At 38.9% G+C, this 18,897-nt stretch overlaps 1 protein-coding gene across 1 annotated transcript in view; it reads left to right on the top strand.

Annotated features, from left to right (window-relative positions):
• rasef (RAS and EF-hand domain containing) overlaps positions 1 to 15,695 on the top strand; it is a 57,889-nt gene extending 42,194 nt beyond the window's left edge. Inside the window, exons 11-17 of the mRNA XM_067412475.1 lie at positions 1,075 to 1,209; positions 1,345 to 1,492; positions 1,579 to 1,660; positions 3,916 to 4,030; positions 5,508 to 5,627; positions 7,240 to 7,316; positions 15,068 to 15,695. Of these exons, the coding sequence (XP_067268576.1) occupies positions 1,075 to 1,209; positions 1,345 to 1,492; positions 1,579 to 1,660; positions 3,916 to 4,030; positions 5,508 to 5,627; positions 7,240 to 7,316; positions 15,068 to 15,167 (777 nt within the window). The 3' untranslated portion in view covers positions 15,168 to 15,695. The remainder of the gene's footprint in view (positions 1 to 1,074; positions 1,210 to 1,344; positions 1,493 to 1,578; positions 1,661 to 3,915; positions 4,031 to 5,507; positions 5,628 to 7,239; positions 7,317 to 15,067) is intronic.
• Positions 15,696 to 18,897: the final 3,202 nt, after the last annotated feature.

The raw sequence follows: 18,897 nt of genomic DNA, 5'->3' as shown, positions 1-18,897 counted from the left end.
GTAAACACAGAAGATGGTGAACGGCGGTCTTTCCAATCAGCTTTGACCATGACTCTGGAAGACTTGGAGTTAAGCTTTTCTCTGAGAAAAAACAGCACTGAAGTCATTCTTAAAAAGGGAAGATGTGTTCTGAGTTTTGCTGACCGGATACGGCGGATGTTTAATCTATCAACGAGCTCTGTTTCACCTTCATTGCTCTGGTCGGTGTAGCGCTATCCTATCGCGTGGACTATTAGAAGTAGACTATTAGAAGTACATAATTTTTTTTTAAGAGATTACGGAAATAATATACTTTGTGAATAGTGTGAACTGAATGTAACGTTTTCAGATAATTAGTTAAATGTTAAATGTAATTAAATAAAATGTTATTTTATTTTAAATTTATATTAAATGCAATTAGCTGTACAGTGATTTTTACTTTTATACATATTTTTATGTAATTTCATAATTACCTCTATTGTCTTCGACATATGGTAAAAGTGTACTGCCAAATGTACTGACAAGGATTTATGGTAAACTAAAATATTGTTTAATGTAATTTCTATTGACAATTGTATGTCATGTATTTTAATATATTTGCTGTCTAGACTAAATTTTTTTTTTTTTTTTTTTACATTATTTGAGCATAAAAAAAAAAAAAACATTTATGGGACAGTTCATGTCAGATTTTGGTGCTCAGAAATTCAGTTGCTGTTTGAGAAAATTATTATATTACGGACATTTATAATAATAATAATAATGTTATACTTAATACATTTTACATTATGTGCAGTTATTACATTATAATTTGCATCAAATGTTGAACAACACATTACGGTACAATTGTAATCAAACACTTTACATGTTAGTCAACACATGCAAATAAATGTACTTATTTATTGTTCACATGATTGTGGTTTATAAAATCTATAAAAAAGATAATACAATCTTTTTGAAAATAAGAAAAGCAACCAAGCATACAAAGTATGAACAAATAATGAGTAATTCAAAGGCATCTCCCTGTGTGTTTTTCACTTGCTGTCATGTCTGGATCAGTCCGAGTCCTGTTTTAAAATAAGCTGTGTTCGCTCACAGGTTCTCGAAGAGCAAGAAGATGCTGCGCTTGGGTCGGACAGCGAATCCGTTCTGAGCTGGACTCTGTCAAAGCCTGCTCAGAAAGACGACGTTAATGCTTCAGGGAAGAAATGTCTCTCTGCCATCTTCACCGAGGTACTGGATTCACCTGCCAGAAGTATCAGAAAGGCTTAAATTTGACCCACGGCATTCTAAATCCTGAACTCATTCAAACAAATACCAGTCCTGAAACTCAAAGTCTAAAGCCCAAATGTGTATGCATCTGTGCAGAAAGAGCAGGATGATTTGGCAGTGACTCAGCCTCCATCTGAGAAGGCTTACAGGATTGTGCTGGCAGGAGACGCCGCTGTGGGAAAGTCTAGTTTCCTCCTTCGCCTTTGTAAGAACGAGTTCAAAGGCAACACTAGTGCGACACTGGGTAAGACTTTCTAACACTTAGACGCCTTAATCTTTAACTGTCATAAATATTGTGAAATGATGGTCATTTGTGTCTTTTTCCTGCAGGCGTTGATTTCCAGATGAAAACTTTAGTGGTGGACGGTGTTCCAACAGTGTTGCAGCTATGGGACACAGCTGGACAGGAAAGGTAAGCTCCCAGTGCCCAAAATCAAGTTGAAACCCAAAACTAAACATATTTATACCACATGGTATAAACTCTAAAGGGCGTGACACACCAAACCGACATCATAGACCTAGCATTGATGAAAGCAGACTGTTATTTCGTGTCACCTGTGACTGGGCCAAAAAGTTACACTTTAACACAATACAAAGACAACAGACAACTAGCACTCACATTCTTTCCTGTGTGAGAGGAAATAACTATGTATACCAGCAGGTGGAAGTAGTCTATATTCGTGATCAGGGCTTGACATTAACACAAGCCAACCTGCCAAATGCAGGTGGATTTCAGCAGTGGCATGTAACATGGTCAATCCTACTAGCCCCTTTGGCAGGTGAATATTTTATATAAAATATATGCACTTTTCAAACTTATTCTTTGTAAAAGGCATCTGAAATAATAAACTAAGTTTTCCACAGATACACAGCTGCGCTTTCTCTTGCTCTCACATCTCCATTGAGTTGAACCCGCCTCCCCTCACTCACTCCGGATGAATATTTTTGGTGTTGCAGGAATTTACCAAGGGATTTCAGCATGGGATCGTGTGTATTGCACATAATTTAACTCCTTTCCGCAGATTTTGTGGTCACACCAAAATACTACATACTAACTTGTTAGTATGTTCTTTTTTGCTGCGTATTGCACTTGAACAGTCAAAGTATACACAGAATAATGTCTTGGCGAGTAATCACAAACACAGTCAGTTCTGTTTTAAGTGAATGTAAACAGCTGAGAAAGAAAGTGCATGTGCAACAGTATAATGGATCCATGTGTCAGGTCTTAAAGTGACAGCAGCCTAATACCTGGTGCCAAATTATGAGATGATATAAAAAATATCTGTATGCCAGTTTTTCAGCCATTGTATCTTTCTTGCTGACTGCCCAACAGCAATATGCTCAATCAGCTTGTTGCAAGAGTGTGGATCACACCACAAACACAGATTTGACAGACGAATGAGGAGACAGTCAGCTTGGTGCGTCACAGCTTTAAACTCTAAACTCTATAATCGACCTATTCTTCTAGACCCAGGATCTTCTTCATCTGCTCTGTAGTCCAAAAAAAAAAAATACAAATGAGTTTTTCTTTAATTAATTTACCTATTACCTGAATTTATTGGTCATTCATGTAATGATGACAAATTCCCTACAGTTCCATCATAAACCTTTAGGGGCGCAGCTGACTTTGGTTTTGACTTTGCTGGCGTCGCATATGTGTACAGCCGAATGCATAGCTTTGCAGAGTATGATTCATTTGAATGGTGTATGAACACTGGTGGTCGATACTAGCCTGACAAGCCAGACCCACATCAAGATGTTTGGTCTGGAAACTCACCATTGACAGCTCAATCTGAGGGGCGGATAAACGGTTGTCTTTCAAACTCCCTCTGCACGGCGTGCACACAATTGGATAGTGCTACAACCAACCAGAGCAACGTGAAGCGAAACAAGTTGATAGATTAAACTTTCACCGTATCCGGTCGGCAAAACTCCGAACACATCTTTCCTTCTTAAGAATGACTTCAGTGCCGTTCTTTGTTCTTTTCTCAGAGAAAATCTTAACTCCAAGTCTTCCAGAGTTGCGGTCAAAGCTGAATCGAAAGACCGCCGTTCGCCAGTTTCTGTGTTTACTAAAAGCATGCAAGCGTTAAGACCCGCCCACCAACTCTATACACGATGTGATTGGCCTGAATTTTTACTCGTTTAACTAATCGCATATCTCTCACACAAGTAATCATCAATGTGGTCATCTTCTGTTACGATCTCAAATACTTTGTTGTTGTTGTTTTGTCTCTTCTGTTTCTTTTTCGACTCTGAAGCAGTGGGCTAGGCCAGTATTGCCAGCTTGTGGACAAATAAAATCAAATGGACAAGTAAAATCAAAATCAAGTGTGTGCAAGCTGAGCATACAAAATATGCACGTTTAGAAATCTGTCTGCTTGACTACAGTATATAGATACTATGCTGCTGATGGAATTTACATTATGCGCTGTACACATACCTCTTTAAAACTCTCCTAATTAATCACATCTGAATTAACCCATCAGATCATTAGTTGAGACTACAAGACCAGAAATATATGGGTCAAAAAAAGGAAATATCCAAAATGTGCACTCTTGGTGCTCCTCCAGGAATGGGGTTGGGAAAACATGGCCCTAGTGTATGTGTAAAAACTGAAGTATACTTTTGAGCTAAAGGTTGATTACTCTGGTGTCCCTTTTACAGGTTTCGGAGCATTGCTAAGTCTTACTTTAGGAGAGCCGATGGGGTCCTTCTGCTGTATGACGTCACTTGTGAGAAGAGCTTTCTGAATGTACGCGAATGGGTCGACATCATTGAGGTATTTCTTCAACATGGTCTAGTTTAGCATATTGCTACTGCAGTAGTTGTAAATGTATAATGTTAATTAATGGTTCGTACAAAAGTCATAATTAAGCCACATCCACATGAAAAAAAATAGATAGGGAAGCGTTCCCTATCTAATTTTTCCCCCTCGTCTCAAGAAATATCTGCGTACATACGGAACCACTGAAACCAACTCAAAATAATGTAGAATACACACCAGACCAGTATGTGGCGCTGTAATTCTGCCACAGTAATAAACTAAAAAACTGAGAAGAATTGTGGCTAGAAGCAGTACAGCAACGGTCAAAGTGAGGCAAAATCTCATGATAAAGTAACTCAATAAATAAATATGCGATTGATGCGAACTGATTGTGTTTTATTAACGCCTACACTCTCCTGAACCCTAAACCTACCCTTACAATAATGCAAATACGGTAATTAAACGACACAATATTGATGTGCGCATGCCAAGTAACCATAGATGCATCCCTTCTAGGCTAAAATCGCCCCCTATACCCTCAAATAGGGCATTATTTGAGGAGACAGCCATTTGTAATGGTGTCCGAAACCATATTTTGGACATTATTGAGTGCACTCATTCTATCCCACATTGCACAGCAATAATGAGTGTATTCACTCCTTCAAATGAACTGTATTAGTGGACTAATGTAGGTAATAGTGAATGAGGGTTTAGGGGGCGATTTTGGAGTCAGCCCTATTCTTTACCGTGTGGGACGTGGCTTGATGACATCGCCATTTCACAAAATGTACGGATTGGCTGTACACACGAAAACGCAAGGGTGTCGGTTTCAGATTCATCCACTCTGGGACCCAGTTTTAAAAAAAATACAGATTTCAGGCTTCTAAAATGCTGGATCCGTCTGGAAGAAAAACTGACATGATACAACATTTTTACATATACAGCTAAACGTGTACAGCTAAATTGGACTTGGCCACTTTCCAAACTCTCAAGTAATTAAATGTGCCGTTCATGCATGGTGCTACTGTAACCTTAAAAGGATAGTTCGCCCAAAAAATTGTATTCTCTCATCATATACTCATTTACCTCTTACTTATGCCCTACAAACCCATAAGTCTTGTTTATCTTCAGAAAATAAACATAGATATTTTAAACTAAATATGAAGTTTGTTCACCCAAAACTCCATTTATTAAGATATTTTAAAATAAATGTTGAATCAAGCAGTTTATCAACATAGTCAACATTGATTGATGAACATAAACAGAAGCTCAACCATACTTGCTTGATTGCGCTAAAACAAACTTCATTGGTTCACGTCAAGTGTTTTGGGCGAACTGTCTTGAGTTGAGTGTATCCTGAGTTACTGAGTTGAATGTATCCTGAAGTTTCTGATGATTTGACATTTGAAATAACCACTTAAAAAGACACATATGTGGGATGTTGCTGGGCTTGTTTGAATAAGATACTGATTGAGATTCTTTTCTGATGCAGGATGTGTCCCAGGATGACATTCCCATCATGCTTGTGGGGAATAAGACAGACCTGAGGAATGACGCTCTTCTGGATGGAGTCAGCTGTATTCCAACCAGCTACGGAGAAAAATTGGCCATGGTTCGTGTCTGGTCATTATTCACCATGATCTAGCGTTGCTTTTTGTTTTTTAGATGGATTGTTGACCCAAAAAGGAAAATTATCATTATTTACTCACCCTCATACAAGCCGTTTGACTTTAATTCTTCCCTAATACCCACAAAAGGAGAAAAACACACTTCTGGCTACCCTTTTTTCATGCAGTTTACCATGAACTTACCAAACCAGAGACCCGAAAATGCTCACCACCTGTATTCAGAAGGACACTTGTATTACTTATTAAAAATAAAACTAATGTCATTGCTCTGATCTCTGATACAATCATAGGCGATCGTAACCTTAGCCACGTTAGCCGTCAGCGTGCTAACAAGCACATTCATAAAGACAATTTGCATACATTTACAAACTATAACGCACAGTACTTACATGTTAATAATAATAATAATTTGTAAAATGTATATAGCACTTTTCTGGGTAAATGAAGCGCTTAACATTTATAAGGTGAGCATTTTTGGGTCTCTGGTCTGGTCTGTGTGAATAAAGTAAGAGACAATGGTAACTTTATCCACATTAGCACATTCAGAAAAGCAACACACACTTTATGAAGTGCAGTATACATGCGTGTTCTGGATATGAAGTTGGATCAGGAAGAGTTGGTATTGATCCATCTTTGCGAAGCAACTTTTGTGCAAATCCAGTGTCCCTCCTTTGCAAAGTAGCCCAGTGTACAATGATTTACACAAATATGTTCTGTAAACGTGATGGAAGGACCTAAATAGGACCAAAAAATTACATTCTAGGTTGGTTCCCTAAACGTCCTGCAAACGTTATGGGAATGTTTTGTAGAGGAAACATCTTATAGTAATGGTCCCTGTAATGGAGTTCATAGATGGAAAGGAAGGAGGCGGGAACCGGCGACCATTCAACAACTTTTATTAAATAAGCAAAACGAAAGTAAACCGCGGGCAGCCACTCACAGACGACTGCCCACACACACATAATAAAACATAAATAAAACTCCAGGCCTGGTCCTCTCTCGCCCTTGACTGGTGTCGCTCGTCCTTATATGCCTCTGAGCTCCCTCATGAGAGGACTCGAGACCGTTGTGACTGGCAGGTGACGCTCTTTCGCAATCACGTCCCCAGTCTCGCTCGCTCCTTCCATGTCTCTCGCTCGTTCACCTTGCCACAGTCCCCTAAACATTCTGAATGTTCCGTGAAGGTCCCCGAACCCTTGGAACCCTTAAAATTTCAAGGGGGGTGGTCTACATTGGTACAAAACCAGGGTGAGTAAATGATGATGAATTTTCATTTTAGGGTGAACTATCCCTTTAAGTCAAAGATATTTCTCAAATAGTGGCCTGGACTTCATTCAAAATGTCTTCTTTTTGTATTCCACAACACAAGCCACGCGAGTGTGAATAAATGATCTGATGTGAATAAGGGAACTGTTCCTTGTAAACTTTTTTGAACTTTTATTTTGCACATTGGTGTTGATTTGAACTTTTAGTTATCCAGATTCCAGAACATGAACCCCTGCACATGAAAAGATATCACCTAAATCAAGCACAGTGTTGGTTAGTGAGTTCTTTTTTATTACTGCAAGTATAACTGTGGCTGCTCTCTGCATTCAGACATACAGTGCCTTATTCTGCGAGACGAGTGCAAAGGATGGATCCAACATCATTGAGGCTGTTCTTCATTTAGCCCGGTAAGCCCTGTCCCCTTCAAAATGAGATCTTGTTCTGTTAATACTATTTATATTCATATTTGTACATGTATGTGTACTGTGTATAATTATTATGTATCTTTGAATACACAAACATACATGTATATTCTTAAGAAATATTTGCATGCAACACCTGTTCAATTTATCATTTATGCAATTATCTAATCAACCAATCCCATAGCAGTTGCTTCAATGCATTTAGGGGTGTGATCCTGGTCTAGACAATCTCCTGGACTACAAACTGAATGTCCGAATGGGAAAGAAAGGTGATTTAAGCAATTTTGAGCGTGGCATGGTTTTGGTGCCAGACGGGCCGATCTGAGTATTTTACAATCTGCTCAGTTACTGGGATTTTTACGTACAAGATTTTTTCTAGGGTTTACAAAGAATGGTGTGAAAATGGAAAACATCCAGTATGCAGCAGTCCTGTGGGAAATGCCTTGTTGATGCTAGAGGTCAGAGGAGAATGGACCGACCGATTCAAGCTAATAGAAGAGCAACTTTGACTGATACAACCACTCATTACAACCGAGGTATGCAGCAAAGCATTTGTGAAGCCACAACACGCACAACCTTGAGGCGGATGGGCTACAACAGCAGAAGACCCCACCGGGTACAACTCATCTCCACTACAAATAGGAAAAAGAGGCGACAATTTGCATGAGCTCACCAAAATTGGACAGTTGAAGACTGGAAAAATGTTGCCTGGTCTGATGAGCCTTGATTTCTGTTGAGACATTCAGATGGTAGAGTCTGAATTTGGCGTATACAGAATGAGAACATGGATCCATCATGCCTTATTACCACTGTGCAGGCTGGTGGTGGTGGTGTAATGGTGTGGGGGATGTTTTCTTGGCACACTTTAGGCCCATTAGTGCCAATTTGGCATCATTTAAAGGCCACAGCCTACCTGAGCATTGTTTCTGACAATGTCCATCCCTTTATGACCACCATGTACCCATCCTCTGATGGCTACTTCCAGCAGCATAATGCACCATGTCACAAAGCTTGAATCATTTCAAATTGGTTTCTTGAACATGACAAAGAGCTCACTGTACTTAAATGGCCCCCACAGTCACCAGACCTCAACCCAATAGAGCATCTCTGGGATGTGGTGGAACAGGAGCTTCGTGCCCTGGATATGCATCCCACAAATCTCCATCAACTGCAAGATGCTATCCTATCAATATGGGCCAACATTTCTAAAGAATGCTTTCAGCACCTTGTTGAATCAATGCCACATAGAATTAAGGCAGTTCTGAAGGCAAACGGGGGTCAAACACAGTATTAGTATGGTGTTCCTAATAATCCTTTAGGTGAATGTATATATATATATATATATATATATATATATATATATATATATATATATATATATATATATATATATATATATATATATATATATATATATATATACACGCCTCTCCAAAGACAGTTTTTTTTTACTGATTTTTTTTTTTAAAGTATATATATAAAGAAAAAAATATATAAAGTATATATATAAAGAAAAAAAATATTATACATTATATATAAATATAATATATATCATTATTATTTTTTTCTTTCTATTTTCATAACAGTAAATTTTATTCAGTTAATGTGTAAAAATGTGTGAAGCAGTGATACAATTTATAATATAATACAAGCTAAATATCAAAATAACATTTTGGTAGACATATACTTGTGAGATTCACCATTAAGGCGCTTTCAGGTGAACTGAAAGCATACAGTATAATTTGTAATATTTAACACAAAACACAAGAGGGCAGCAGATTGAGGTTTATTGAGTTTAATAATCCATATAATCTGTAATAATGCAATGATGAGCCCTTGTGAAGTGAATCAAAACACATTCTTCTGACAGTCAAGCCTTATTGTGTAGTGTTTTGAAACAAATTTCAGTATTCTGTCCACATCAGAAAATGTAACTAGGCTGCCCGTTATGATTGCATGATTATTTGACTCAGTGTATGAGATCATGATTATTTAACACAATTGGAAAGCATAATGCATTTACTGAACAGTGGATTTCTTTGAAATTTAAATATGATTAACCTGAAAACAAATGAAAAATATGATATAATCAGCGTTACAAGTAACTTGAGTTACGTTTACATTTGAGTTAAACTTTATTACAAAATATCTGAGTTACTTTTTCAAATAAGTAATGCAAGTTACTCTGCTTTCCTATGTATTGACTGACAGCTCTCCTGTCCTCATGTTGAGAGAAATCACGAGGAAGTGCAGAGGCGCTGTGTGCGCTGTTATTGTGGGTTTAGACTAAATGGCCCTCATTTATAGCCTAGAAATCTAGACGCACCCCAGCGGCAGCAAATCTAATCTGCCCGCGAGTGTCGTCTAGCAACTCTCAGTACACTTCTGAGCTGTAAACACCAAACTCTGGTCGGGCCAATCACATCGTGTATAGAGTCGATGGGCGGGGCTTAACATAATGACGGCCGAGTTGCGCTTGCGTGCTTCTAGTAAACACAGAAGCTGGCGAACGGTGGTCTTTCCAGTCAGCTTTGGCCGCGACTCTGGAAGACTTGGAGTTAAGCTTTTCTCTAAGAAAAGAACAAAGAACGCCACTGAAGTCATTCTTAAGAAAGGAAGATGTGTTCAGAGATTTGCCGACTGGATACGCCGAAAGTTAAATCTTTCAACTAGCTCTGGTTGGTTGTAGCGCTATTCAATTGCGTGCACGCCGTGCAGAGGGAGTTTGAAAGACAACCGTTTATCCCGTCCCTCGGATTGAGCTGTCAATGGTGAGTTTCCAGACCAAACATCTTGATGTGGGTCTGGCTTGTCAGGCTACCTCATTTATCAATCTTGCATAGAAACGGTCGTATATGTTGGCGTAAGATTATGCTTACACTCCTCTCATCGCCTGATTTATGAAGCTGTGCGCACCTCTGCAATCCAGGTGTACGCAATACTTGCCCTTGATAAATGCCGCGACTGAAAGCGATCGTCATTAGAATAACACGCCCCTATATATTCAAGTCTCCGCCTCCCCCACACCCTCATTTTACGCCATGGACACACGGAAGACGGCAAAGAAGTGAAACTTCTCCGACGTGGAGATTGAGACCATCACCAGGTGGAAAAAATGAAATTGTTTTATTTGGTAGTTTAAAGAGTGGGATTAAAGGCGCCCACAAAAACAAAATATGGACCCAAATTATGAGTAGGCCTACTGTTATAGTGTGGGGATAGGTGAGAAGCGCACTCCAGCAGTTTAAATAACTATTTGGATGAGAAATTACCTATCACAATGGATTAATTTACAGCATGTGTTTTGAAACAATTAGCATTTAATTTCATATCACGGCACATGTATTGGGTGTACAATAGTGATGATGATGTGATGTGGAGTACCATTCATTCACATTAATAATTGCATGACAATTTGTAAGATTCTTCTTCTTCTTCTTCTTCTTCCTCTTCATCTTCATTATTAATGATGCTTATTGTTATTTAGAAGAAGAAGCCGTTATTATTTATTTTATTATATTATTTAAAAGAAGAAGAATGTCATTTTTATTATTTTCAGTCCCAGTCCGTGCGCAGCTGTCGGGCCTAACCCTGAACCGTCAGGTAAAGCGCACAGGCTCGCAGCTGGAGGAATACATATATACGCCTAGAAAACAAATGCTTTGTTAAAGTCACACAAATTAAACATTGAAGTCCATGTTGATAAATGAGGGCCATTGTGAGCATTTACTCATCTCACTTACTAAACAGATTTAGCATTCCTCAAAAAAATAAAAAAATAAAAACAGTGCAAATACACACTGAATATTACACAAACCTGCTTAAATTTGTTTTTGAATTACGCAAATATACTTTATGGATTTAATCTCAATTTATTAACCAATGTCTGTGCTGCTGGTCTTCGATGGTCCACTTCCACCATACTAATAAGCAAAAAAAATGTGTTCATTGCTGAAACATATTGAGTAGTGAACTTTCTTCTCCTGCATCATATCTTATTTAATCCAGAAAGGCAGCAAAGCTGAAAGGGTCAGTTTAAGGGTAAAGTTAGAGACAGGTGTGGTGGTGTGGGTCAGTTTAAGGGTAGGGTTAGAGACAGGTGTGGTGGTGTGGGTCAGTTAAAGGGTAAAGTTAGAGACAGGTGTGGTGGTGTGGGTCAGTTTAAGGGTAAAGTTAGGGCCAGGTGTGGTGGTGTGGGTCAGTTTAAGGGTAGGGTTAGGGCCAGGTGTGGTGGTGTGGGTCAGTTTAAGGGTAGGGTTAGGGACAGGTGTGGTGGTGTGGGTCAGTTTAAGGGTAAAGTTAGGGCCAAGTGTGGTGGTGTGGGTCAGTTTAAGGGTAGGGTTAGGGACAGGTGTGGTGGTGTGGGTCAGTTAAAGGGTAAAGTTAGGGACAGGTGTGGTGTATGGGTCAGTTAAAGGGTAAAGTTAGGGACAGGTGTGGTGGTGTGGGTCAGTTAAAGGGTAAAGTTAGGGACAGGTGTGGTGGTGTGGGTCAGTTAAAGGGTAAAGTTAGGGACAGGTGTGGTGGTGTGGGTCAGTTTAAGGGTAAAGTTAGGGACAGGTGTGGTGTGGGTCAGTTTAAGGGTAGGGTTAGGGACAGGTGTGCTGGTGTGGGTCAGTTTAAGGGTAAAGTTAGAGACAGGTGTGGTGGTGTGGGTCAGTTTAAGGGTAGGGTTAGGGACAGGTGTGGTGGTGTGGGTCGGTTTAAGGGTAAAGTTAGAGACAGGTGTGGTATATGGGTCAGTTTAAGGGTAAAGTTAGAGACAGGTGTGGTGGTGTATGGGTCAGTTTAAGGGTAGGGTTAGGGACAGGTGGGGTGGTGTGGGTCAGTTTAAGGGTAGGGTTAGGGACAGGTGTGGTGGTGTGGGTCAGTTTAAGGGTAGAGTTAGGGACAGGTGTGGTGGTGTGGGTCAGTTTAAGGGTAAAGTTAGAGACAGGTGTGGTGGTGTGGGTCAGATTAAGGGTAAAGTTAGGGACAGGTGTGGTGGTGTGGGTCAGTTTAAGGGTAGAGTTAGGGACAGGTGTGGTGGTGTGGGTCAGTTTAAGGGTAGAGTTAGGGACAGGTGTGGTGGTGTGGGTCAGTTTAAGGGTAGGGTTAGGGACAGGTGTGGTGGTATGGGTCAGTTTAAGGGTAAAGTTAGGGACAGGTGTGGTGGTGTGGTTCAGTTTAAGGGTAGAGTTAGGGACAGGTGTGGTGGTGTGGGTCAGTTTAAGGGTAGGGTTAGGGACAGGTGTGGTGTATGGGTCAGTTTAAGGGTAAAGTTAGGGACAGGTGTGGTGTATGGGTCAGTTTAAGGGTAAAGTTAGGGACAGGTGTGGTCTGGGTCAGTTTAAGGGTAAAGTTAGAGACAGGTGTGGTGTGGGTCAGTTTAAGGGTAAAGTTAGGGACAGGTGTGGTGTGGGTCAGTTTAAGGGTAAAGTTAGAGACAGGTGTGGTGGTGTGGGTCAGTTTAAGGGTAAAGTTAGAGACAGGTGTGGTGGTGTGGGTCAGTTTAAGGGTAAAGTTAGAGACAGGTGTGGTGGTGTATGGGTCAGTTTAAGGGTAGGGTTAGGGACAGGTGTGGTGGTATGGGTCAGTTTAAGGGTAAAGTTAGAGACAGGTGTGGTGGTGTGGGTCAGTTTAAGGGTAGGGTTAGGGACAGGTGTGGTGGTGTGGGTCAGTTTAAGGGTAGGGTTAGGGACAGGTGTGGTGGTGTATGGGTCAGTTTAAGGGTAAAGTTAGGGACAGGTGTGGTGTGGGTCAGTTTAAGGGTAAAGTTAGAGACAGGTGTGGTGGTGTGGGTCAGTTTAAGGGTAAAGTTAGAGACAGGTGTGGTGGTGTATGGGTCAGTTTAAGGGTAAAGTTAGGGACAGGTGTGGTGTGGGTCAGTTTAAGGGTAAAGTTAGAGACAGGTGGGGTGGTGTGGGTCAGTTTAAGGGTAGGGTTAGGGACAGGTGTGGTGGTATGGGTCAGTTTAAGGGTAAAGTTAAGGACAGGTGTGGTGGTGTGGGTCAGTTTAAGGGTAAAGTTAGGGACAGGTGTGGTGGTATGGGTCAGTTTAAGGGTAAAGTTAGGGACAGGTGTGGTGGTGTGGGTCAGTTTAAGGGTAAGGTTAGGGACAGGTGTGGTGGTGTGGGTCAGTTTAAGGGTAAAGTTAGGGACAGGTGTGGTGGTGTGGGTCAGTTTAAGGGTAAAGCTAGGGACAGGTGTGGTGGTGTGGGTCAGTTTAAGGGTAAAGTTAGAGACAGGTGTGGTGGTGTGGGTCAGTTTAAGGGTAGGGTTAGGGACAGGTGTGGTGGTGTGGGTCAGTTTAAGGGTAAAGTTAGAGACAGGTGTGGTGTATGGGTCAGTTTAAGGGTAAAGTTAGAGACAGGTGTGGTGGTGTATGGGTCAGTTTAAGGGTAGGGTTAGGGACAGGTGTGGTGGTGTGGGTCAGTTTAAGGGTAGGGTTAGGGACAGGTGTGGTGGTGTGGGTCAGTTTAAGGGTAGAGTTAGGGACAGGTGTGGTGGTGTGGGTCAGTTTAAGGGTAAAGTTAGAGACAGGTGTGGTGGTGTGGGTCAGTTTAAGGGTAGAGTTAGGGACAGGTGTGGTGGTGTGGGTCAGTTTAAGGGTAGGGTTAGGGACAGGTGTGGTGGTATGGGTCAGTTTAAGGGTAAAGTTAGGGACAGGTGTGGTGGTGTGGTTCAGTTTAAGGGTAGAGTTAGGGACAGGTGTGGTGGTGTGGGTCAGTTTAAGGGTAGGGTTAGGGACAGGTGTGGTGTATGGGTCAGTTTAAGGGTAAAGTTAGGGACAGGTGTGGTGTATGGGTCAGTTTAAGGGTAAAGTTAGGGACAGGTGTGGTGTATGGGTCAGTTTAAGGGTAAAGTTAGGGACAGGTGTGGTCTGGGTCAGTTTAAGGGTAAAGTTAGAGACAGGTGTGGTGTGGGTCAGTTTAAGGGTAAAGTTAGGGACAGGTGTGGTGTGGGTCAGTTTAAGGGTAAAGTTAGAGACAGGTGTGGTGGTGTGGGTCAGTTTAAGGGTAGGGTTAGGGACAGGTGTGGTGGTGTATGGGTCAGTTTAAGGGTAAAGTTAGGGACAGGTGTGGTGTGGGTCAGTTTAAGGGTAAAGTTAGAGACAGGTGTGGTGGTGTGGGTCAGTTTAAGGGTAGGGTTAGGGACAGGTGTGGTGGTATGGGTCAGTTTAAGGGTAAAGTTAAGGACAGGTGTGGTGGTGTGGGTCAGTTTAAGGGTAAAGTTAGGGACAGGTGTGGTGGTATGGGTCAGTTTAAGGGTAAAGTTAGGGACAGGTGTGGTGGTGTGGGTCAGTTTAAGGGTAAAGTTAGGGACAGGTGTGGTGGTGTGGGTCAGTTTAAGGGTAAAGTTAGGGACAGGTGTGGTGGTGTGGGTCAGTTTAAGGGTAAAGTTAGGGACAGGTGTGGTGGTATGGGTCAGTTTAAGGGTAAAGTTAGAGACAGGTGTGGTGGTGTGGGTCAGTTTAAGGGTAGGGTTAGGGACAGGTGTGGTGATGTGGGTCAGTTTAAGGGTAGGGTTAGGTCAGCAGTCTAAATTTATATATACAGAAATTAATTACAGATGTAATTACAAACAGCTAATTTTAAAAATGCAATTACAGTGCAAAAACATGTATGTACACGATAAGTGCATTGTATCAAATGATTCATTAAAATGTTAGTACATGTTAGTTAAGGTCACCTAATATAAAGTGGGTCCAGGTGATGTAGTCACATGTTAAGTGTTTTCTCTTTCCTGTACTTCAGAGAGGTGACCAAGAATGCTGATCAGTACAAGGAGCCCGTGTCAGTGGCCAAACTGACTGGACATCACAACAAAAAGATGTCCAACCCAAACTGCTGCTGATGCACGTGCCCATCACATGACCCGGCGACAGGTACGGCGCAAGGCTTCTACGTAGAGCTAATCAAATATTTGACCATTCAACTATTTATTCAAGTCACATTAGATGGGAGATGCCGGTTTGCGATTGTCCGTGTCATTTGAGAATTTGACTGTGCTAAATGTGTTCAAGTATTGTCCTCTGGACTGTCTCCTAAATGTGTCATGGGTTGCTTTTAACAGCCCTGAATTGCTGAATGTGAAATCTGAAATAATGTGAAAAGTATTTTGAATTAAACTTTCTTAGTGTAACTGAAGAGATGTAGAAAACATCTGAAAAAAAGACAGAATTTATTGAAAGAACTGGAACTTGTGCTTGATCCATTTTTTGTCTTGTGGCTTTAAATTATAGAACATTTTTGAAAGCCTCTGAAATCATTTTAAAACAGATTGACGAGCTTTTAATGTTTTTATCCTTATACTATCATTGCTTTATGCATTTCTAAGAGCACACCAGATTTTGTATGTTCACAACATATATGCAACATTATATTCTGTAATAAAAAGAGCACACTTATATAAATATATATATATATATATATATATATATATATATATATATATATATATATATATATATATATATATATATATATATATATATATATATATATATATATATATATATATATATATATATATATGCAGAATAACATTTATTACATGTTAAATCTATTCACATTTCTATGAATGTCAATGTGCTGTAACACTTTATTATACAGTGTCCTTGTTACATATGTTACATGTTCTTAACATGGTAATAACAGTAAATTATGCATAATTACATGCAGCTAACCCTCACCCAAACCCTAATCCGATCTTATATTAAGTACATGTAGTTAATAATATTACTCAGTACTTATGTAACAGACACCTTAAAATAAAGTGTAACCCAATGACTTAATATCTCATCTGTAATTCTTATTTCATGCTTATTAATGTTGGTTTAAATTTGTAATCTTAATAAAAAAATAAAGACTGCAATGTTTTCACTCCAGTTTTATTGTGGCAGTACTAACATATAAAACAATTCCATTTATTAACATATAAACAATCAAAAATCACTTTACAAATTTAATAAGGCGATTCCCAGTGAATCTGGGAACTGTTTTTTTTTTTGTTGTTGTTTTTTTTGATACTCCCAGAGTTGTATTTTGGAATTAAGTGACAGACCGTTTTAAACTGAAACATTTATAATAATGCTGCTAAACATGCAAACAGAACACATTTCACATACTCTGAAATCAACACTCCAAAAGATTTTAAACCTCTAAAGGAAAAGAAAAAATTGTACACGCATTTTACAAATGTTCAGTTAATTTGCATATGATCTTGTTTTACTGTATAATTATCAGTGTGTGTGTGTGTGTGTGTGTGTGGAGGGGGGTTAAAGGGCAATGAGTTTGTTTTATGTTTAGCCATGCTATGTAAGAATCATCTGGGTTTTTTTTTTGTTTTTTTTTTGCCGCAAAACACTGATCAAGATCTTGAACAAGAATTAGTGATTTTTTTCTTTTATATCAGAGTACAGAATTAACCAGGCCAGTCAACTCTATACAGGGTGTTCACCAAAGGGGTGAATTTCACTTTTCCAGGTCATATTTCATCCTGAAAACATGAAAAAGAATGTATTTTACATAGTCTATTAATAGGACCATTAAGATTTTTTTGCATTGTGACATTATGCTCAGGATAATTACGGACATTTCCCTCCCGAATCCTCATTACGGTAATGCGTCCGGATGATTCTCATTAATGATGATCCTCATTACTGTAATGAGAGCAATGAAAGACAATATTTCTGTTTAATCACAAACACTGCCATGATGTAGAAATACTATATCAATCAATTTGTCTTTCCCCATCGTTTAATACGTTTAATGTTCTTAATACTAATAATTAATATTAATAGTTTGCTAAAGATTTATTGTTGTTGTTTTTCCAGTCTTTTGGGGTAAATTAGGACTCTGATAGGATGTTTTTGACAGGCTTTGCAAAAATACTCAAACACATTACATTTAGCAAATGTTCTGCAATTAATGAATTAATAAAGAATATTTGAAAACATGGAAATTGTTGGTTCCGTCAACATTTGCTGGCATAAAAAAACCTTTAAAAAATATATTTCTATCAATGTGCAGTGTTGTGGCAAATAAAATCACTTCCATCAAACATACGAGACAAAACGAAGGGTTCCGTTGAGATCTTGGTGTCCCATCATGCAACAGAATAGCAAGGCTACAAAAACAATAAACAGCAAGTTCCAGTGCATGACATTTCTGAAAGCTGTATGAAATAGGTTTACCCTCTGGCCAATTCAAATGAGTTTGGACATTTATATTTTGCCACACTACAATATACGATAGGATATGTTCAGGATAATGGGCAAATCCAGTCGACCTGCTATTGCCTGCCATAACACGAATGAAGTTGGCGATCACTGGCTTTATCTAGCGGTTTGACTGAATGTGTCCACTGCTTCTCTGGTTTCATTGGTCATGATAACACACATTAAAGCACAAAGCATGACTATCTATTATCTACATTTTCCACATACTAAAAGTGATGGTTTTTTTATTACAATGAGAACTACAACTTACACAGCAGCATCCGATCAAAGCATTAATGTCTTATTTATATTATTGTCTATTTCATGAACCCATCGATTATTATGACTCAACCCTGAGCTGAAAGTCCAGAGAAACCTGAACGCAGGTAGAAAAAAGCCTTTATGTTCTTTTCATAGTCCTATGATCATATACAAATAAGACTTGAGCTAGTTGAATCCACAAGGTCAGACACTTGAAATGAGAGTGACGTTTTCTTTTGACAGTATTTACAGCCGTATACATGCAGAAGGACAACTAGTCTGTGTTTTAATGTTCAGTGTATGAGGACGTACACACTACCAGTGGAAAGTTTGGACACACTTGTTCTTTTTAATTCTAAAATATGACATAATGAAACCACTATGAAATAACACATTGAATTGTGTACTGACAAGATAACATTGCAAATTCAATTTAAAAATGAGCTAGATTTAGTTTTTTCTTTACTATCCACTCCAACTCGAAGTTACACAAATGTATGTTTTAATTAACTTTTTTTCAGAACATTTATCCATAAGCCATTAGATAAAAACATAAATGTTTAACGGAGCTATTTGTAAGAATTTCTGTGTATTAATCATTGTGCCATGAAATCAATTAATGGAATTATTAATGTGTATGTACTGTGTATAATTATGTACATTTGGATACACACAAACATTTTTGAAATATTTGCATGTATGTATTGTATATATATATATATATATATATATATATATATATATATATATATATATATATATATATATATACAGTTCAGTTTACACATTTTTCAATATATACATGGTTGTGTATATTTATAAATGCATATTAATTATACACAGTACACACACACACACACACTATATATATATATATGCAAACACAAACCTTTATGTTGAATGTGATTAACATTCGATTAATCGATTAACACGATTTCACAGCACTAATTAATTGCTTTTTATTGCCAATGTTAATAAAAAAAACAACAACAACGAGACCTTCCCCGAATTCCTAGGTTGTCTATGAAAGTCTGTAAACAAAATAAAATAAAATAAATACATATTATAACATAATATATATATTAATATAAATATATTACCGAT

This window comes from Pseudorasbora parva, chromosome 13 (assembly GCF_024679245.1).
Source record: "Pseudorasbora parva isolate DD20220531a chromosome 13, ASM2467924v1, whole genome shotgun sequence".
Taxonomy (NCBI): Eukaryota; Metazoa; Chordata; class Actinopteri; order Cypriniformes; family Gobionidae; genus Pseudorasbora; species Pseudorasbora parva.
The sequence above is the reverse complement of the archived record's forward strand: the minus strand, read 5'-3'. Positions and strand labels throughout refer to the sequence as shown.